Consider the following 22,919-nt stretch of genomic DNA (forward strand, 5'->3'; position numbering starts at 1 on the left):
TTTGTTTGCATTCATCTCAGAGTCATTTTTAATTCTAGAAATAGATTAATGTAATGAAACACTTTCTCTTCACCACAGAGGCTTAAAATGTAATCTGAGAATAAGACAGTTGTGCAACACGAGTCAATTAGCTGGAGCTAAAACCGGCCTCTCACATGCTGCCTGCTTGCAGCTTTCTTCCTTCCTAGCCATATATGAGAACAGTCACTGAGATGAGCTAGAAACTGAACCTTTGGTCAAAAGTAAAAGTGAAAGGGAGACTAGCAGTGCTCTGCTTGGTGCCTCCTCTCTGACACAGACTCCTGAGCATTGTTGTCAGGGCTTTCCATGTAAGCCAGCAGTAGGCTTCAGTTAGCCATCTAATGTTTCTTCTTGAAGCTTACCACAGTGCTGATAATTTTTCTCTGCTAAGACACTTTTCTAAGGCTTCAGAGTCCCTCACAAGTATGATGGCCGAACTGTACTCTATCGAAAGTAGAGACAAAGACTATGCTACCAGCACCCAGCAGGGCTCTTGGCAGCTCCATCAGTAATGACCACTCTCAGAAAGTGTTTGCTATTCCTAATTTTGATTTCTATTTTTTTTTTTTTAGTTAACCCATTTTGGAGTACATTATTTAATTTTACACATGTTTTATTTTTCCAGATTTTCCTGTTAGTGATGATAATTCCATTCACTGTGTATAGAGACCATAGGCCTCATTAACTCCTTAGGGATTTTTTATAGCCTCAGATATAACCTATCTTTGAGCATGTTACTTGTTCTTGTACACTGGGGGGAAATGTATTCTCCTCTTGTTGACTGGACTGCTGCCTTGATATGTTCTGTGTAGCTGCTCAGGCCTTCATTTCCTCTGTAACCTTCTGTTCTCTCCATCACTGGAAGCCTTGAGGTCTTCTGCTCTTCTGGTGCCGTGTCCATCCTTCTTTTGCTTCGTTTCTGTTTTGTTTCACGTATTTGGAGAGTCTACTGTTAGGTGCTTAGGTGTAAGTAAGCAGCTTACTTCTGACCAATTGACCCTTTTGTCGTTGTAATTATTCTTCATTGTTTCTACAATACCTTTCCTCTCCCTGTTGGTCTGCTCTGATGTGAGTTTGCAGCTGTGTCTGGCTCACTGCTCACAGGGATGTCTTCCCGTCCTTTACTCCCAACATACCAGTCTCTTTAAGTGTAAGATTCTTTCATAAACAGCATATAATTCGATCAGTTTTTCCAATTTGTTGTGCCATTCTCTTCCTTTGAATTTGCCTGTCTGTTTCCTCTTTAAGTACAGCTCTGCATTATTGTAAATATATAAATCAGTTTCTTACCCTTCAAACATGCATCAGGAGAGTTGCATCTTGTCTTTGTGTCCTATTATTGATACTAATGTTGGTCATTGGCTATGGCATTTGGTAGGTTTTTTTTTTTTCTCCTGCAAATCTGTAGTGTACACTTAAGCAACCTGTTCAGAGATACTTTGAAACACTGCAGCTGTTTTCAGCAAGCTTTGATCCAGTGATCTAAGCTTCTGTCATTAACTGAGCACGATAAAAGCTTTGGAGGAATATCTGGCTACTCTCACCTCATTTGAGTACACAGATAAGGTTTACTTCCCAGTGTTCTGACCCATGGTATTTCAGGCAGCTAGTAAAAACTGCTTTGTTGAATGATTGATCTCAGGGAGGACAGACTGGGTTTTTATCAAGCCACTGGTGCTCTGTGTTCCTTTTCGCTTCTTTGCTTTCAGGCATCTAGAAGAGTCAATAACTTTCTAGTTACTTTCATTTTCATAATTTGTCATTTTGTTAAACAAATTCATTTTTAGGAATTTAAAAAAAAAATAGGCTAGTTCCCGTCAAAACTGAGGCCTTAGTTCTAGTTCACAGTTTCCACATACCTCGCAGCTCCTCTTGATCAGTGGCTGCACTGGGACAGGTGGGGTATGGCTTATTTTATTACTTGGTTTGTGTCCTTTGCTGCTGCTTGAGTTTCTATGGGCAATGTTGTAAGGAGTGAGTGCCAAAAGGAAAGAGAAGTGTTGCATAAAAGATCTTGCTTGCTGGAGTTCCATGTCTTGAATGTCCAAATAGTATCTCTTCAATGCCTTTTTTTTAAAAGAATCATTGAAGATTTCCATACTACAAATTTTTCTGGCCAAGGGCATTAGAATTTCTAATTATTTTCTTGGAACTGTGCCCCAAGATTTTATACCATAGCTTCTGTGATCATTCCTTAACTGGTTCCAGGAAACCACACTCACATCCCTCTCTACTCCCCAAAATACTAAAATCCAGGAATATTTCAAGTTCCATAGAATTTTGCATATAACCCATGCAAAACCTTCTGTGGATTTAAGTCATGTGAATTATTTATGATGCCTATATATAATGCTAAGTGGTTTATAAATAGCTGTTAGGAACTTAAGGAACAATGAGAAGGGATAAAAATCTGTTCATAGTCAGTGCAAATAGATTTTTGTTTTTCCTGAATTTTCCCATCCATAGTTAGCTGACAAGAAATACAGAACTCATAGATGCAAAGAAGCAGATACTGTATTTCCTCTTACTGTCTTTCTGTGCAGAACACCTTCAGAACAGTCCTGGGAGGCAGGCTGGCTTTCAAACATGAGCGAGCACACACACATGCATTAGCCTAGAGGAAAAGTATTATTTGTTTTACCAGCAGTGGGAATACAAACCACTGCTGTTACATGCCACCATAGGCCTTAAATGTAGGCATACATTTTTTGCAACCTACTTTTAATAAGGATTCAATCTCTCCTAAAGCCCACCACCCAGCAGAGGTAGTGGAAGAAAACAGTCATTAGAATTTGGGGGAAGTGGACCTGTTCAGCAGTAGTTCTTCCGGGTGAGCTTGATCCTCTTTGGCAGCAGCTCAGCCCCATAGCAAACACCAAATACAACTCAGCAGCTGCAGACCGGTCCTCTAGGCAGGCAGACACCAGGGATGAACCAGCAGCCGCAGTCCAGTCCTTTCGGCAAGCAGACACCCAGCAGCTGTAATTCAACCACCCTGGAGCAAGGCCACAGAAGCAGCAAGCTGTCACAGAAACGTCACTTAACAGTTCTTTGGCGAGTTTCTCTCAGTGTCAGAGTTATCACAAGTTAAGCTCAACAATGCTATGTAAGGTGAATGCATGTCACATCGCAGAGAATAGCGAGACAGAGCAAACCAAGGCTCAGTGCTCATCTCCCGCTGTCCATGGGGGTTCATATTAATACTTCTTCATCAAGCGTCCTTTAATGTATTTGCTATATCCAAACATCCTTTTACCTGTGTCTGCCTCAGGAAAATAGTCTTTCATGTGTTTGCTTTAGCAAGACATCCTTTCAACCGTGTGCCCCAGCAAAACATAATTTAGCATAACTAACTTTCCAAAGAACTAGAAGTTTCCACTTCATTTAAGCATTCTTCTGGGAAAATAAATTTACTATGTGGGAAAGGAAAACAATTCATTTCTCCCTGACCTATGTTTCACCACTCATTTGGCTCCTTTTTAGATAAACATAAGATGTGTTTAGTCGATGCCCCAGGACCAGGAGGATTGTGTTCTGGTAAACTGCAAAAGATAGACTACATCCTTAATATGCTAGCATCTATTTAGGATTCAAGTGAAGTCTGAGAGTAAAGTTAAGATTCAATTAAATGTTTGCACACTTAAGGAAAGCATTCAAAAGTTCCTAATGCTGAAATTGTGCTGAAAGAGTCATAGTGGCCTTGTTAAGATCAACCCTGCATACTGCCCCCCACTTGGGATTCTAGGCTTCCCTCTGGGTCATTACTCATCAGCATGGCTGGCTGCCTGGAATACTCACCTCTTATATTTTCACACACGTGGAGTGTGCTTTCTGTTCAAGGAGAGCCTTCTCAGAAACTCCACCTAAGCACTGAACTTAATGTAGAGTCTTCAGTTACCTAGAGATTGTGGTACAGCACCTAAACTCCACTTCTCATTTGGAGTAAGATTCGGCAGTTCTTACTGTGTGCTTATTGGAGTACATGTGACAAGAAAAGAGATCTGGATGTATTTTGTTCTTCTTTGACCTGTTACCTAAACAAGTTTCTGTAGTAACAGAATGCCTGTAAGTATTTGATGATAAATGAATCACCATCATGAGCTTTTCCCACCAGGTCATCAACATTTCTGTATAAACACAATCTTATAACTAAACAAAAAGCTGAATTCAAAAATAGACATTGAAAATTACAAGTAAGTACATGAAAACATGCTCAACATCATTAATCACCGAGGAAACCTAAAAACCTCAGTGTACTACTTCATAACCGTTCAGATGACATCGGGAAGGGGTTACCATAATGGGATGCAAGAGTTATTTAAGGGATCCAGTTTGGAATGATGAAAAACTCTGGAAATAGATTGTGTGCTGATTTACTGCTCCCACAACAGTCTGGATAAACTTTATCCTATTGAGTGGTAGGTATACTTCAAAATGTCTAAACAGTAACTTTTGTGGATGTTTTACCATGATGAAATTTTTAATGTGATCAGTAGCTTCTATTTATATAAAAATAGAAATATATTAAAGTACCATATTTTTACAAATCTGTTGTTCACTGCTGATGGACACTTATGTCCCTCCCCTGGGTGCTTCGGGTAAGGCTACAGTGAGCTTGATAGTTACAGTGCCTCTTGACCAGAGAGTGGGACTGTGTGCTTGTCTCTGTGAAATGTTGTAATACACACTGTCAGGGGAGGTTGCTGCATTGTGGTCATTTGTTATCATTTTTAAGAACATTATAGAAAAAAGGAGTGTTGTCTCAGGAAAATAAGCTATAAACCCTGTTTTGTTTTGTTTTGCTTTGCTTTGCTTTTAGTATCCAGGCCTTGGGTTTGGTTAACACACAAAATGTTTCTTTGTTGATTCTTTACTACTAAAATTGAGAATCTTGCCAGTCTTAAAATTTCACGTGTAGGAATTGAAATTGTTCTGTGATAAGCCTAAGGAATAAGGGCAGCCATTCTGCTCACTCTCTTCTGAAAGTGAAAAGAAGCTTATATGGCAGTAGCGTTCAGTTCTCTGTCTGTCTGTCTGTTTCCCTCCTTTGCTTCCTCCCTCCTTTTTGATGCGTCCAGTAGAGAGTGGAGATATAGTTAAAAATCACTTGTATACATTTTGCTATGAAGAGGGATTCTATGACTGAACTGGGAAGTGATGTGTGCATTTACATATTCATTTCAAACATCACATTGATGCTTTCAAAGCAGGCTTTCACCAGAAGATGTGACTTTTAAATTAAGTTGCAGACAGTGAACCAAGTCCTTGTGTAAACTTGAAAGATTTAAAATTCTCTTAGATATTTTGTGGTATGACTTTGAAATTTCACAAACAGGCAAGTTTCAGGACCTTTTTTTTTTTTTTTTTTTTTGAGTGTAGAAACCATCAAACTATTTTGAAGATTCTTGAAATTAAATTAGCAGGGGATACCATGTTGTATATAATGGTCTCATTACAAATTATACCTTTACTTTTACCTTGAGTTTAAAGTTCTTTTTGTTCCAAAAGTTGTTTTGGTGTCTTATGCTTGCTACCCATAATTTAACAGTCTGCTGATTTGTTTTTGGTTTTTTTACTTATATCACATATTTTAATTTCACATGCTTAATGATTTGTTCAGATATTTTCTATTTACTTAACAAAAGTAGAGTTCACTCAACTTAGATTCAGGCTAACCCTAAAATACTATAAAAATTATTTTTCTTCCTCAAAGCTACTGTTAAATTTGGCAAAGATGTGAAAGGTAGAAATAATTCATTCCTAGCATGGATCAAATGGCCAGCATGACAGGCCTGAAAGCATTCATAGATTTACCTACCACATCAAAGGATTACCTACCACTGGATTTGGAATTTGAGTATTCACTCTGATTTAGAAATCATAGGTCAGAGTAGAGAGGCTAATACATGGTGCTTACAAAATCAAATATTTCACATTTGGGACTATCAGAAAGCAGGAAACCAAATGGAAGTTTAGGGCTTGAGGAGAAGCAAAAGACTAGATGTCCTCATTTGTGGGTAGAATTGCACTTCAGAAAACAGGTTATTCTCCAACTAAGAATAGGTGAACTTTACTCGCTTCTGGGTAATCACTGAAGAAATGCTTAGCTGGCCAGAGAGTGGTAGCACAAGCCTATAATACAAACACACAGGAGACAGAGACAAGTGCATCTCTGAGTTTGAGGCCAGCCTGATCTATAGAGTGAGTTCCAGGAGAGCCAGGCTACACAGAGAGACCCTATCTCAAAAATGCCAAAAAAAAAAAAAAAAAGAAAAGAAAGAGATGTTTAACCAGAAAGGAGGGTATAATAGAATCTTCAAGAAAAAGGAGACTGCATGCATAAGGAAAAGGTAGCATGAAGACTTCTGGATGAGTATGCTTAAAGTTTCAAGGTGAATTAAAAGTCCCTTAAAACATTCTTCTAAATTAGAAATCAACATGCATTCCTGTTCAAGGGCTATACAGTTTGTAACATAGCTACTATCTTAATGGAGAAGAAAACTTGGACAATGGATAAACAAACATACATTGCCTCTTGCAAGTTTTCAACCTTACTTCATTCTAGTTACTTCACGGAAGCCAAGAGAAGACGAAAAGGATGGACAAGCATATAAATTTGTGTCCCGATCAGAGATGGAAGCAGATATTAAGGCTGGGAAGTATTTGGAGCATGGGGAATATGAAGGAAACCTGTATGGAACCAAGATCGACTCTATTCTCGAGGTTGTCCAGACTGGGCGGACTTGCATTTTGGACGTCAACCCACAAGTGAGTTGCATGGATTCCAAAGCTGCTGTTACTTTTTAGTTTCCTGGGGAGTTTTTGTCTGTGTATTTAGGCTGTGGGAAGTGTGCTTTAACAAGGTAGGCATGTGGTTCTTTCTCAACTTCATTATGAGTCCATAGCAAGATACATAAAGACATGTCAGTCAGACAACCAAGGCTTGGGTAAAACCATGTGACTGAACCTGCAGAATGCAGTATTTACTTGATCAAGTATTGAAATGTTATGTTGGGAAATGTTAAACTTAACTCAAGGGTACAAGATTAGACACAATTAAGCCATTCCCCTTTCACTTCCCAGACACACAGACCAGAGCATCCCCTCACTCACTCTCACTCATGGCTGTCTTGCTCAGGTTCCTGTCCTGTACACTCAGCCCAGCTGCACTTTCCCATTCAGAGATAGGTCATATCTTTTTAGTCATTCCGGTAGGCCTTAAGTATGTATACCAGAAGTTTCTAGTGTTTTTTGTTTTTTACATACATGAACAGTTCTCTGTAGATCCTTGACCTTTTATTGATTAATTTTGCCCTTTGACAATTTCTTACATGTGAATAAAATATTCTGACTGCCCCTCCCTCCGGTCTCTCTCCCATCACCATCAGCTTTCCCACCTCCTACCAGAAGCAGCGTTTCCAGATTCCTGACTTGTGGCTTCGCTTTACAGTTCCTTTAGTTTAATCAGGGCCATCTGTGTGAACATTGGATTAGAACTGTTTGCTAGAGCTCATAGTTAGAGGCAGTGACTCCCCTACTCCTTGATCTATCAGTAGTGAAGAATTTAGTAGTGAGGCATGAGGTCCTGAGCCCTCCCGCCACCCTGACTATAGAAGAGCTCATTCTTGTGCAGACCCAGTCCGGCTATCCACAGCTATTGGTTTTCATGATTGCAGTCACCATGTCTTGCTCAGAAGATGGCATTTTAAAGCCCTTCCTGCTATCTTCTGGCCCTTAACTTCTGTTCCTTTTGTCTGCAGTGTCCCCAAGTCTCAGAGGGGATGGTATATAAATCTCCTGTTTCAGGCTGAGTATTCACTCACCACTTACTCTCAGCACCTGGTATAGCCATGAGTCCATCTGTAGTCACCACTGCTCACTAGAAAAGACACTTCTGAGTAAGGCCAAGAACAACATTTATCTATTGGTATAAATAAACAGGTTCAAAAGGCAATTTGATTCTGTGTTGATTTATCTTTTTTATTTATGTTTCTTAAAATCTTTCCATCTTTTTCTGTGGAGTTATTTTTTATTATTATTTGTAGGTGCTGTGCAGTATGAATTTTGTAGTATGAATGAATATTCAGTAAGAGAATCCTACAGTTAACAGATTATGTATCTGGCTCACTAAATTTTATACCTTCTTTAAGAGGACAAAAGAGCAATAACACTTGATTTTACAACAAAATAAATGGGTTGGCATACTGTGTGGAGTTAGGACAGGGAGCGCAGGCAGTAAGTTATGTCCGTAACCTCAGGAAGAGACAGATAGACTTCAGTTTATACTAATGACCAACACACTGCACATTCTAACATTATATAAATACTCTTTGCACAGGCACTGAAAGTGTTAAGGACTTCTGAATTCATGCCTTATGTGGTGTTTATTGCTGCTCCAGAGCTAGAGACCTTGCGTGCCATGCACAAGGCTGTGGTGGATGCGGGAATCACCACCAAGCTTTTGACGGTAGGCGGCTCTTTCCATGTTAACACCTTTTATTTTCCCTTTTCTTTTGAGAGTGCTTGATCCCATCTAGTCATGCTTAGGAAGTCACTGCTCTGTGTAAAGTACTACAGAACGAAAAGTGACTTACTAGATGTACTTTAGGATTTTAAACAATAATTTTTTTAAATCATTTTGTCTCTTAATTTAAAACAGAACCAACTTTCTCTTATAAAATGAAAAGAATCAGTGCTGGAGTATGTACACTGTAGCCTTCCTGTCTACATCCCTGTGCACTCCTGGGGCTTTCTTGCTTCCTTGTTTCTTAATATAACTGCCGTTTGCTCAGTCTTCTAGTCACTCTGTTGGCAGTAGGAAAGTTGTCCTACCTAAGTACCTACATGTTGCAAATGTTCTATTTGTTCTTCGTCTGTCTTTTCTACCAAAAAGCAGGAGCCCTTTCTGTTTTATTGTTATCTACTGATTCTGAAACTTTGCAAACATGAGTAGGATCCCGGTTCATACGGGTAGAGCTCCATGTGAAGGGGATACTTGTGGGAGTGTATGGCAAGCTTCCCTTGCTCGTGCAGAATCTCACTCAGGTGCTCCACCCCCTGGGTTGTTCCAGACCAGTTGGTAGTACTTGGTGGGATGCAGACAGCAATTCCACAGAAATTAAGCTGGAGTCTATGGGGGTATATCTGGCACAGCTTAGAGTTTTCACATCACACTGTTAAGATTCTCTGTCTTTCTAAATGACAGGGGGTAAATTGGCTTTGAGTTGAACAGCCAATACAAGTGGGAATCCAGAATTTATACAGACCATATAAGGTAACACCCTTTTGGAAAGGATTATATAGAAGTTAGTTAGAAATTAACTACCTGTCTTGTCTTAGACTCACCTTAATAGTGTTAGGAATTTCACTCTACAGCTACCGAAACAGCGTGTGCAGAATACTCATGAGCCATGGAAGTAGATGGGAAGATGCGACAGGAACAGACATCTGGTAATGCCTCCTTCAGCACTAGATAGCATAGATTTCTAAGAACTCGCATCTGAATTCCAGCAGATACCCAACCCCCTTATTTCTTAATTCACTTTAGATCTGAACAAATCAGTATTTATCACCATGCAAACTTCTTTTTTTGAACCTTCCAGGACTCTGACTTGAAGAAGACGGTGGATGAAAGTGCGCGGATTCAACGAGCATACAACCACTACTTTGATTTGATCATCGTGAATGACAATCTGGACAAAGCCTTCGAGAAGCTGCAGACTGCCACTGAGAAACTGAGGATGGAGCCACAGTGGGTCCCAATTAGCTGGGTGTACTGATGATTCAGTAAGGTTAACAACAGATAAATAAAACTTTAAAACAGTGACTCAACAAGTCAGCCTTCTGCTGGGCGAGCACATGCAGAGGTGGAAGGCGCCTGCGCATCAAGGCATTTTTATTGTGTAGATTGAAATAACAGTGCACTAGGTGGAATTTTTATATATTTGTGGTTGGGAAGGTGTACTAATATATAATTTCTCTTAATTTTTCTAACTTTTTATGGATAAAACCTTTCTATTCATACCACATAAAGAAATGCGTTCAAGCATTTTGTAAGTTTTGATTTAGTACCCTTGCTTTTTCATCAAAGGAATTTTCAGATCATTTTCTCCAACATTGATCTCACATTTTCACTGTGATAATGAATACTTGAAATAGTTTTGTAATGCTGTCATTCTTGTAAGTGGTTAGTGAAGGGTCAATTATTCTCTTATTAGAAAAACATAATACTTATTATTGACCTTCCTCAGACTCCTTACAGGAGCAGAATTTAGATACCAGTGCCACAGCTAGTCCACTACTATCTTAATCTGCTCAGGGCCACCTCTTAGTCCAGAGTATGGCGCCTGCTCATTCTATTGTAAGATAAATTCGCCCCCACCCCAGCCCACTCCCATCTCTCTCTAGTGAACACAATGAAGAGCAATAGCTTGCACTCTCTATGGGATTATTCTTTTCATTTGTCGCAGTGATGTGCTGATGCCGACTAATGTTGCATATTAGCTCTGGAGCTCGGGTGGAAGCATGGTCATGCACACAGAGAGTGCCTTATCCTGCAAACTTAACTTAAAGAACAGTTACTTATTTTCAAATATAAAATTTCAAACCTATTACTTCAGTTTTGTTTTTTAAGAATAGTCAGCAAAAATATGCCTGTGCAAATGTTTGTGATATTTAAAGATGTCTCTAAGCTGCAAGCTGTTTGTTAATCATCAGATGTGATTTCTGAAACAGGAAGTGATTTGTTAGGGTATTTGTTCTCTGTTATGTCAAAAACCAAATCCATTGAACAGTTTACAAGATTTGGAAATAATTGCCAGCTATTCATATATATGCACACCTAATATTATGTAATATATACTAAATAATGTTCTATATTCCTCAGATTTCTGTTAAGAAGTACACTTTTTTTTAGGATTAGAAACCAAGTCCTTTAGCTGCATTGACACAGCGTACTGATTTCCACGGTCACCTTGGTTGATGCCCTCCTCTAGGATTCCTGAGTGGTACTTGTTCTTCCATAAACACTGGCACGTAGTGATGCAGCTCATCGCTGAACTTACACAGCCTTAGTTTATATTGCTGCCAGGGTTTCTTTTTTTTCTTTTTCTTTGGTTTTTTGAGACAGGGTTTCTCTGCGTAGTCCTGGCTGTCCTGGAACTCACTCTGTAGACCAGGCTGGCCTCGAACTCAGAAATCCACCTGCCCCTGCCTCCCGAGTGCTGGGATTAAAGGCATGCACCACCACTGCCCGGCTGCTGCCAGTTTTTCACAGTCAGAAGAGTCATACTTGAAAGGGTTTGGTGCTTAAATATTGATGAGTGTCTTTGGTGACAGTCTATAGACACCTGACTTCTGATTTTGGCTTTCCCCTCATCAGAGTTATATATCCATCTATATGAAGATTGATGTAGCTATACATAGACATGCATACAAAGGTACTTATATATGATAAGAAGCAATATTATACATTGCTTTAAATTACTTTCATAATAAAACACCTAAGTTACCGTATTGTAATAGTAGTAATCTGCAGGCTTTTAAATTTTAATTCTAGAATTTCATAGCCAAAATTATTTTTCTTTCTTTCTTTTTTTTTTTTTTTTTTTTTTTTTTTTGGTGGGGAGGGAGCAGGAAAGTGTTAACAAAACGGACCATATACTTAATAACTTTGTAAACTACATGTATTTGATAAAACTCATGGATTCTCATTGTAACATGAGTCAGGGCACAGTATTTGCATGACACCTTGTAACTTAGTGTTTCAGCACACTGTAATGTAAGCTTGGAGAGAAAGTTCAGTTCTGTGCTCACAGGAAATGTGCCGTATTCCCCAGTGTACCTTCATGCTGTCTTATGAAGCCTTTCTAAGCTGCTTTGGAAAAATTTTATCAGCAAAGCAGTCTATCCACACAGTATTTCTACCATCTGGGTCCAACAGAAACAATAGCTACATATCTTTCTCATGTTAAATATAAAAATGCATAATGTCTAGAGTATCATCTGTATTTAACATTGTTTCTGTTATAAATGGTACTCATGAGTCATCAACATAGCTACATTAGATTTCTCCTAATGGAATGATAGTGTTGCTCACTATAATATAGATGCCAATATTAAGAAAATACAACTGTTTCTCAGTGAAAAACCACCAAATTTGAAACTCAAATTTGAGTCTATAGAAAACATCTGAGTCTATAGAAACCATCAGGCCTGACAAAAAGATTCTTCCTAGATAACGTGATCAAGGAAATGTATACTTCTCTCATGGGAAGGGTCTAACATAACAGACTTATTTATAATAGCTTTGCTGAACGTGAAAGGGCATACAGTGGTGTTCAATAATTGGTACTATGTAAAAAAAATGTACACACACATGCATGAGCTTTGGGAAGACATACGTGTATCCATAAGCATACTAAAAGATGAGTGTCCATATTCAGCATTCAGGGCATGGTTATTTCTTTATGACTAATGGTTACATGTATTATTTCATTTTCAAATGTGCAAATGCCTGTAGAAATGATGTCTCTGAACAAGTCATTTAACCTTATGCAATGGAGTATATTTACTGCCCTACAGTAGAATTTTCACCTTCAGTCTTACAGTGCTTTTACTGTACAGTCTCCATTTCTGTTTTTTAGTTAATATCCGATGTCAAATACAGCAAAAGTGTTTGTTTTGTCTGACTTGATACAATTGCTGACCATAGCTTTCTGAAATAGATATCATCATAAACCAAATAGGACTAAGCCCTAGATTCCAGAGTCTGGTAATTTATAGTAAGTTTAAAACACTTCTTTTAAAATGACAAATTGATTATTAAAACTTGTTTAGAAAATAGCTCAAGATAGCAGTAAAATCCAGTAGCAGGATGTTGATTATGGCCAGGTACTAACGTGGCCAAAATGCTGATAATGCCAGGCCTTGTAGTGCAGGCACCTAGGAGGCCGACGGAGGAGGAGAGCAAGCTGGAGTCTAGCCTGGGTAACATAGCAAGACCCCGGCTCAAAACAAAACAGAACAGGGCCCAGGGCTATTGTTGTCAGAGTATGTACCTAACATGTATGAGATCCCGGCAACACAAGAAATGATCCTAACTCCAAAACAATACTTAGTGTTATATATATCAAGTATCATGATTCAGTGATTGAGCTTAACTGTCAAGGCCACAGAATTAGTTATAATTATTTTAAATGAGTAAATTGAAAATGTAGAGAGTTTGAAACAGTTCTCCATTATACAGAATTACAGGGTTGAGGGTCCTACCTCCATAACAACTAATCTTTACACTAAATAAGGAAAAGGCAGATCTGAAGCATGTGTACATAAATAGTTCATTTTGTAAAAACGTGTGTGTGTGTGGATGGATGGATATCCATCCACACACACACACATACACACACAGAGCTATGTGTATAATATGTAACATTCTTCCAAAATTCATGAATAATAAAGCTAGATATATCCGTCCACATGTTACAGCTAGTATTCTAAGATCTTTAATTACTTTCAGATTTGTAGATATGCTGGCCCTATATGAGGTTCTCTGAAGAGGCTTTGGCTCCCACCTTGGAGCTGACACTAACCCCCTTTCTGACTATTCTGTTTATTAGGAAAACTGCGTTCAGAAAATTGTCTCTTACTATTAGAATTTAATTTTCTTTTTAACAAAAAACAGATTTCTGCATGGAGGCCTCTTGGGAAATATTTCCTTAAATTTTCCAGTGAAAAATTTGTGCTATGACTTAGACTTAAAGATTACAGTGCCTGCCCTCCTCTTGTTCCAAGGGATTTGCTGTGAGAATTCTTATAACATCTGTAATGTATTTGGAGTTCTTGGGAAAATTTAGTATTTTAAATAATGAGATTATTGTATATAACTGAATATACACAGATTTTTTAAGAATACATTTGATGAAAAATTCAGCATCATATTGGTCTTTTTGTAAGTATATGTGATATACCTGAAGATGATAATTCTCTAATTTTTTAAGGTAAGGTTATTTTTAAATTGTATTTTTGTTTTAGCTTTTAAAGTTATATTCTTTTAAAAATATTTATCATATTTCCATCTTATTACTTTGAATCCTGGAGTAACCTTTGAAAAACTCAAAGAATTAACACATCCTTAGTGGACTAAAAAATGAGAGACTAGCCGGGTGCAAGTGGCACACACCTTTATCCGAGCACTTGGGAGGCAGAGGAGGTGGATCTCTGAGTTCAAGGCCAGCCTGGTCTACAGCTCAGGTTCAGGGTAGCCGGAACTGTTGCACAGAGAAACTCCGTCTTTGGAGAGAAAAGTGCAATCATGATGCTTTTCTAAGGTAAGCACGGTAGGTTTGTACCACTTGGGCAAACACTACAAGAATGTCTTAAAAGTCATCTTGTGTGATAAGAGTAAAAGCAGTTTCTCTGCCTCTGATGACCAGCGTCCCACTGCTGACTGACGTAATAGCATTTACTCTCCCTTCACCTTCTATATGTTAAGTAGGGCTAAGGTAAGACTTCTCTTCATCCTAAACTCTGAGGAGTGACTGATTGTGCTGCGATGATAAGGCTTTGAGACTACTTATTAAATGTGTTCTCTTACCCAAGGCTGTTTCTCCTTCAGTCCCTGTAAAGTCGCCTCATTCTGAGGTGAAATAGCAGATGCTGAGCTGCTCCGGAATCCATCCCCAGGGTTAAGAGAGCTCCGTGATGTGGCTGCAGTCTGGAAGGCAATCTGGTCTGCCTGTCAGTGGTCCTAATCTAGGAGCCCCGTTAAATCCTCTTCCAAGTCCTTCCCTGACCAGGCCATTGAAATCCTCTGGCATCAGAGTAGACTGATCTTAGCACTCTGAAATTGACAGTACAACCTGGATTTTAACCATAGTGTGAGGCTCTATACGCACCTATCTCTTCATTAGAAAAAATGCAGTTAGGTCCAATTAGTGTACCCCAAAATCTAGAAAATACCTCTTTCTCATTCTGATTGCTTACTGGCTTATGGCTAGTAACCTGTGCTGGGATAACAAGCAGCCTCGGGACACAGGTCAGAATGACCATTTTTTTCCATACTTTGTTGTTGTTGTTTTTTTTAATCACTCACATAAACTGAATTAGCACATCAGTAGTTAAGGTAAATGCCACTTATAACTTGGAAGCTGAATGATTCTTATATATAAAACTACTGCTTTTTATGTCTCCTGAAATAACTATTCTTACTCCTGTGGAGCTTAAGCCCAGGACTTTGCCTCTACAGCGCATGCTCCATTACTGAGTGGTAGTCCTAGCTTTCATTTCAAAAGTCAGAAATCGTTGTTTTTATTGTAACTGAGCCAAAGGCAAACCATAAATAGGCAACATATAAATGTGATAGGCCATACCTCAGATTTACTAGTCAAGGTGGCCTGAGAACTTGGAAGGAGTTTATTATGCTTTCCCTAATAAAAGGACAGAAACTTAATGGCAGATATGATGGCTGTCACCCTTGAGTCACCTTAAAACTAAGTAAGAAACTTAAAACTAGTAAGAGGAAAGAAAGTGTTGGGAACTGTTCAGCTGAGGAGGGCGGGACCTAGAGGCGGGTGGAGCACTTTGCAAGCCTGCTGTACACAAGGCCCTAGGCATATGCCAGAACCTCAGGAACAAAAATCCCCGTCAGCTATATTAAGCCAGACACCATTACCAACTAAGACATGGTTACATCTTATGTAAGAGAGCTGGTTAGTTGTAACACTGCTAGTAAGCATAGTCCAAGTGAGAACTACTTTAGTCGTTCAGGCAGAACCAATTTGATGCTGTCCTGTTAAAGAACAAACATGACTTTCCAGAGAAATCACTCTGAGCACATCAAAATTAATAGACGAAAAACTTTAATGATAACGTGTGCCTGGTTTTGTTAACCACAAAAGGGAGTGGCCTCAGTCAAGGTTTTACCAGTGTATACAGGCCTTAGGCCTATACATTCCATGTGTGCTGCCACACATGGGAGATTGATAGAGCGACGCCATGACAGTGTTGATCTGTTGGCTGGTTGTTCCCGAAGGTCATCTTTCCCACTCTGCAGAATTATGCTTTCCCTAGTAAAAGGACAGAAACTCCATGGCAGATATGATGGCTGTCACCCTGTACCACTCCCTTGAGTCACCTTAGAGACAAGTATTCTGATATGGGAATAGGCTTAATGGCCACTTAGTCCTGATAAACAGGTTCAACAGTTTTAAACTTCAGTTGTGTTTGAGGAACAAACTTCTTCCCTGTTGTTCTGACGAGCCTGGTTAGCACACTGCTTATTTTCAAGTTCTGAGGAGGCATTGCTCCCTTAGCTAAGTCCTACTTTGTGTAACTTACTATCTACTAAGCAATTTTGTTAGTAAATCCTTTATAACATTAATGTTATTTCATGGTTCTGTTACATATCTCTTAAAAGAAGTGACGCTGGTTCCTGTTTCTTCCATAACCCGATTTCCTACACAAGAATGAGCAGTGGTTAAAGTCGCCATTGCTGTGATGAAACACCATGGCCAAAGCGACTCGTTAAGGAAAGAGCTTGACTTACATTTCCACATCACAGTTCATCATCAGCTAGGCTAAGAACTCAAACAGCTCAGGAACCTGGAGGCAAGAGCTGATGCCGAGGCCATGGAGGAGTGCTGCTTACTGGCTTGATTACATGGCTTGCTCAACCTATCAGCCTACTTTCTTTTAGACACCAGGGCCACCAGCCTGGGGATAACTGCACATAAAGGGCTGGGTCCTCCCCCATCACTCAGTAATTACGGTAATGCTCTACCGGCTTGCCTGCTGCCCACTCTTACAGAGGCATTTTCTTAATTGGGGTTCTCTCCTCAGATGCCTGTGTCAAGTTGACATAAAGTTAACACAATGTTCAGCAACAAATGAAAATTTCTGCAAGTTCTTTTGAATAGCCCACAAGTAGCATTTGCCGTGAGTGACTTGCTGTGGGAAATTTTAGCACCGGCCCAGTTCATTATCATATGCCTTTCCTCCTGGCTGTTAGGACCTAGTAGAAACACATGCTTTTTTCTTTGTTGTTTTTTTTAAACCTCACCCTCTGAAGTGACTGTAAGTAGTTTTCATTAGAAGACAACTGGCCAAGCTGCTCTAGTAACTTTCTGATGAAAAGCTTTAAAAGTTGAGCATCCCTGCTTTCAAAGCATCAGCGTTAGTAGTTTCTGCAAGGAGAGCCATCACTGCTGCCCACGGGTGTTAATCTCCTATAAGACAGTGTGGGCTGGTTTTTTTCAGAAATTCACTATAAATCTTAGAACATATTTCCAGATATAGCTTAAAATCATTGCAATGTTCACTTTGAAATCGCACACTCCTGGTAAATACTTCTGAGTGTTTAAAGAGATGCTTGCTGTTGAGAAAGTTGAAGTGCTTTGTTTACAGGTAGACCTAAGAGATAAAACTGCAGGCTATCACATTAACTTTGGTTAAAAGATTTTTTTTAAGTCCCTGATGTAATTTTCTTCCACGTAAATAAATTTTCATCTGCCTCTACTTTTCAGCAGGGCTTCCCTATGCTTTCGTTTCTATCCCAGCAGAGATTTGTTGATGCCTTTTGTTGTAAAGGTTCTCAGAATTGGGAAGATTAAAATACAGAATCAAGAAACAGAGGCTCTGTTTAGACAGCATGAGTCATTCCCATGTGTCCAGGAAATAGAGACCATGTGTTTCATCAAGCATACCTGTTGGTTGCATTTTACACTGGGCCTGCAGGAAGAAGGCAGAGACTCATTAAAATGTGGCTTTGTGTAGAGGAAGCCTTTCCAGAGCCCTTTGTAATTCTCCCATGCTGGCTCTTAGGATCCCATAACTCAAATTCAGGAGCATGCTACTAAAGAAAGACTTTAGAGTCTTTCTGATGTCTCCAGGAGAATGGTTTATTTTTATTATTTGTGTGTGCCCACACATGCACATAGAAGCTAGAGGCATCTTCCTCTATGCTTTCCAGGTGTTATTATTTTTCCAGACAAGTTTTCTGACTGCAACTGAAGCTCTCTGGTTGGCTTCTGGTGAGCCAGCAAACCCACACAGGCCCTGTCTGCCTTCAGTGCTGGTAGCGCATGTGTGATCCTGATGTTCGGTTCTCCACAGGTGCTGGCAACGCAGTGCAGGCTCCCCAGACCCATCTTCAGGGTTCTTTTTTCCTTGATTAGAAGGATACTACAAAATCCTAGCTAGATGCAAAGCTGGAGACATAACCTGCTTGGTCTTTTGTACCACTCTCCAAGTCTCTGCAGTATGCTGAGCCGCTGCTGGGCTTCTCCTGAATCTTGGCATGCATCCCCATGCGTATGTTTTCCTACCTCTAGATTCGTATCATATGTTCTGTTCATAGCTTGCTCCTGATGCCTGCTGTCAGAAATAGACAAAAGAACAGGCGCCACCAGCACAGCACAAGTACACGTGTTGCATTTTCCTTCCTAATCTATAGTTAGTTCACAAGCAGCGTTGCTGGTTTGTAATATTATAACCCCTGTCATAGACAGCTGCATTAGGTCGAATCTCATTTTTAATAGAAATGACTTACTTCATCTTTGTTACTCTTCCTTATAATCTGAAGGTGCCACATGAAGTGGAGGTGAAAACTATATGCTAACATGCATCTCACTGCAGCTGCTGCCCAGGGGCATTGGGTCTGATCAATAGTAACAGATTCTCTTAGTGGAATCAGGAGACTTCAAGAGACTGTCCAAGTCTGCTGAAGCAGAAGTACATCAAAACTACACATAGAACAGCCAACTACACAGAGTTCAGAATTGCTTTTACTAGAAATTGCAACATGTGACAAATTCCCAGAATGCACTGGAATTGCCCCAGACATAATATGTCAAATAAGAGGAATATATTTAAGTTCTCATGTTGAGGTGGGTCAAATTAGATGTTCTTACTATAATTGTTTCATATACTCAAGTAGCATTTCTGGTTTCCCAGTTACCCAGTAGTATACAGCATGTCTGAAGGATGGGAAGGAAATTGCCTCCCTGTTGCATTCCCAGCTTATGATGAACTCTGAAGTAAAATCTGAGACTCTTCTGCTTTTGAACATCACATAAGAGTGGAAGATAAAGTGACTGACAGGCAGTTCTTCCCTCAGTGACTCCAGTGTCAGTGCAGTGGGCCTCTGATGAGAATAACCCATTGACAATGCTTGCAGCCATTCACAAAGACACTGGAAATGGAAAGACGCCACCTCTGAGGTGCACTGGAATTCACTGGCAGACTGAACCTGCTTGGGTCCAAAATCCCAAAGTAGCTTCTCAATGCTGAAAAGTAGCTAGTCTTGACCTGTAGCGTGTCCCGACTGACAAAGCTGCCCCTCATGCTCTTTGCTTAGAGTGCTGAGCCCACTTAGAGTGATGTGAAGAATTAGCGGGAAGATGCAAGCGTCCTTCAGGATGGTGGCTTTCGCAGAAAACTGCATCCTCTCCAGGGCAATGTCAGCAGAGGCAAACAATCGCTGCGCGATGCCAAACCTCTCTGTGTCTCTCAGAGGAGCCAAGGTGGGGTCGTGAAAATCACACACGCTGTCATCAGACAGAGCATGGAGCTGAAATGACAAACAAATCCCTTCAAAATGGCCCAGAAAATCCCAAGTTAAATACCTTTTAAAGGAATTCCCAAATAAAACAGGAAAACCATTAGATGGAACATAAAGATACGTGTTCCATCATGCCAAGACTTCAGGCCTGTTTTTCTCTTCCTTGCCTGTATTCCTGAGTCCACACACTTGTACCTAGATCCATTAGGCCAGTAAGTTGGATCAGCATGATCCTTTCGTCCACGTAAGGGTTTATCTGCCTCCACTGATAATGTGTACATTTCTATGGAATGCATTATGGTGATTAAGTACATGTATAGAATCTATAGTAATAAATGATGGCAACGAAGAGTTTTTGCCTTCATATACCATTTTGTGTTGAGCTTTCTATACTCTTAGTTATTTTGCAATACAGGTGGTTTGACTCGAACCACTACGTTAAGGAAGATCCGGAAGTGCCGTCCCTCCTGCCTGTTTGGAACCCATTACTGAGCTTCATCTCCGCTCCCCGCTGCTGTCCAGTTCATTGGGTCATGACTCCACTCTGCTTTTCCAAGACACTGACTTAGTGTCTCCAGAGTTGCAGGAGAGCATTTGTCCTGGTTCCGACCTGTTAGATTTAATAATGAACTCCAGCTCCAGCCATGGTAATGCCAATAAGTAACAGGGTTCCATTTCTCACAAGTGTATACTGGGCAGTTATTGGTGTGCCCTTTGCCTCATCCACTGAGGAGCATCTGGACCATTGTCACACTTTAGCTTGGAAAAGGCTCCACAAACACTGGAGTGTGGATCTATTCTTGATGTAATAATTTCCTCTCCTAGTAACTTTCACCAATGTTTAGTGCCTGGAGGCCCCCCTCCATTCTGATTCCTATAATGGCTTTTCCTTTCTACATCCTCTCTAGCATTTCTTACATCATCTTGATAGTTATTTTAATGAGAGTGGCATGCTACTTCACTGCAATTTTGATTTGTGTTTCCATGTTGACCAGAGGAGGGTAGGGAGGGAACATTTTTTCATGTACTTGTTTGCCATTTGTGTGTCTTTTGAGAAGTAGCCATTTCGATTTTTAGCTCATTTTTAAATTATTTTTATGGTGTATAACCTTTTGAGTGTATACTATCTTCCAGATGAATCCCTCGTCTAAAGGTTGCTTGGAAACACTCATATGGTGTATTACATTTTGATGCGTTATTGAGTTCAATTGGTACTGTTTTATTGGGAATTTTTGTATGTGAGTCTGCGGTTGTCTTTTGTTTCTCCTCTGGATATCCAGATAATGCATTTGGTGGAGTTCCTTCCATTTTAACTTTTAAACACTGGAAGCAGCATTGGGATTAGTTCTTTGTTCATTGTTTTTGTAGTAAAGCCGCCACAGCCCTGTGGTTGTGTCACTCCTAGTGATCCTGTTTCTGTGGTATAGCTAATGTCATCTTTCATCTCTGGTTCTAAGTCTTTACCCAGCCACCAACACCCATCCACCCCACCCCACCCCACCCCCCCCACACACACACACACACAGACATACAAACAGCCTACCTTGAGCATAATTTGTTTTCCTTTTAAAACACCAATTGTTTTGTTGCTCTTTTGTGAGTTTTTTGTTTTGCTGAGAAAGGGTCTCTCATTAGCCCTGGCTGTCCCAGAACTCAACATACAGACTAGGCTAGCCTGGAGAGCACAGACACCTGCCTGCCTCTGCTTCCCAAGTGCTGATTGTCTAAAGCCTATGGTTTCCTGGTGTGTGTGTTCATTGTTCGGAACTTCCTTTTACTGCTCCTCTGCGTACTGTGCTTTGCTCTGTTTCTTTCCTTTGTTTCTAGGGTTTCTCCAGTTACCTGGTAGTCACTAGGAACAGGGATTTTTATAATTTCTGGGTTCTTTTTAAGTTTTACTCCCTTATGTTCTAAAAAGATGCATACTATTCATTCTTTCTGTGCTAAAAGTGGGCTTTGTGGTAGTATGAGGAAGTCCTGTGAGGTCATGGGTTAGCTGGTGGGGTGACTGGTGGGTGTGTGTGTGGATAGGTGAGTTAGCAAAGGAAAGATGAGTGTGACCTTTGCTTTATTTTTTACAAGAAGAGGACTAGAGTGTCTGTCTTCAGGAGTAATAGTGATTTCCAATGACTTTTTTTTTTAAAGGAACAAATATGCATGAACTAACTCTTCAATAGGAGCAATAAAGTAATAGCCATGAGTTATTGTGGCAATGGCTAGCACCTCCATCATTTTCAAGTTTTTATGACAGAAAAAGAAAATCTGTTTTTTAAAAAAAAAAAGGATTTTCAGTGTAGGAACATCGATTTCTTTTTTCAGTTAGAAATGAAGTATTTTGGCCCTTTGTAGAGCTAAGAGTGGAAGTACAAAAGCCTTATTTTATACATAGGTGCTCAAGAAGAGCCAGTTATTAGTGTCTTGTATATAATGATTCATTTGTAGTCATTGACTTTAAGACCTTTATTCAGAAATTAGCCCACGGAGCTGGAAAGATGGCTCGGCAGTTCTTAAAGAGGATCAGATTTGGTTCCCAGTGCACACATCCAAAGGGTCTGACTGCTGGGCAAGTCAGGCAGGGGCTATACATACAGGCACGCAGACAGACAGACAGACTCATAACAAAAAATGTAAAGAAAAACTAGCAGAATCGCAGAGGTCACTGATGCAGACTTTAGAACACTAATGAGGGTCTACAGGAATTAAAACTGAGCAGAAGGGTGATGCGGCGTGTGGTTAGTGCACAGACAGTAAGGCTCCTGAAGAGTGTCTGCACGTCACCCGGAAAAGATTTCAAGCTTTTACCTTAGAGGAGGGTGGACTTCCTCAAACTTCCTTCTCTTCAGGACAGTTGTTCTTAAAGCTCACTCACAAAATAGGAGCATCTTACTTGTCCCTCAAAATTGCTTGTTTAGTTAGTTATACCTCAATATCCGGCAGCCCTGGGGATGCTGACAGTGCCCTGTCGTCATCAAATCCTTTGCACCACAGTAAGAAACCTAAGCACCTTTCACTGACTTTAATTCACAGCCTCTATGTGGTCTGTCTTATGTCCTCTTATTCTTGATGTAATAGGAGTTAATGTGTCTTGCCTGGAGTGGATGGAATGTGGATAACTGGTTTTTCTTGATTTCTTCTTTATACTAAATCAACTCTTATACTCATTTGATAAGATAAGAAAAGAAAGAAGAGAAGAGAAAAGAGAAAGAGAAAAAGCAACAAGACTTACTTGTACTCTAACATGCTCTAGTAAGAATGAGTTTTCTGCTGCTGGTGGTTAAGCTGCCTGGAACTGATACAGTCTCAGGTATTTCTTTAATTTTGTGTCTAAATGTTACTGCTCGTA

General features: G+C 39.9%; 2 protein-coding genes across 8 annotated transcripts in view; one reads left to right on the top strand and one right to left on the bottom strand.

Annotated features, from left to right (window-relative positions):
* Mpp6 (membrane palmitoylated protein 6) overlaps positions 1 to 10,631 on the top strand; it is an 87,207-nt gene extending 76,576 nt beyond the window's left edge. For all 5 annotated transcript variants that reach the window (XM_021165218.2, XM_021165217.2, XM_029478381.1 and 2 more), the window contains 3 exons: positions 6,587 to 6,789; positions 8,360 to 8,488; positions 9,624 to 10,631. In XM_021165218.2, coding sequence (XP_021020877.1) covers positions 6,587 to 6,789; positions 8,360 to 8,488; positions 9,624 to 9,800 — 509 coding nt within the window. In that variant the 3' untranslated portion in view covers positions 9,801 to 10,631. The remainder of the gene's footprint in view (positions 1 to 6,586; positions 6,790 to 8,359; positions 8,489 to 9,623) is intronic.
* Gsdme (gasdermin E) overlaps positions 944 to 22,919 on the bottom strand; it is a 78,249-nt gene continuing 56,273 nt past the window's right edge. For 2 of the 3 annotated variants that reach the window (XM_021164889.2, XM_029478382.1), the window contains exon 10: positions 18,224 to 19,585. In XM_021164889.2, coding sequence (XP_021020548.1) covers positions 19,313 to 19,585 — 273 coding nt within the window. In that variant the 3' untranslated portion in view covers positions 18,224 to 19,312. Of the gene's footprint in view, positions 3,017 to 18,223; positions 19,586 to 22,919 lie in introns of those variants that run through there. The other variant, XM_029478383.1, reaches the window with a different exon arrangement.

This window comes from Mus caroli, chromosome 6, assembly GCF_900094665.2.
Source record: "Mus caroli chromosome 6, CAROLI_EIJ_v1.1, whole genome shotgun sequence".
NCBI classification, from domain to species: domain Eukaryota; kingdom Metazoa; phylum Chordata; class Mammalia; order Rodentia; family Muridae; genus Mus; species Mus caroli.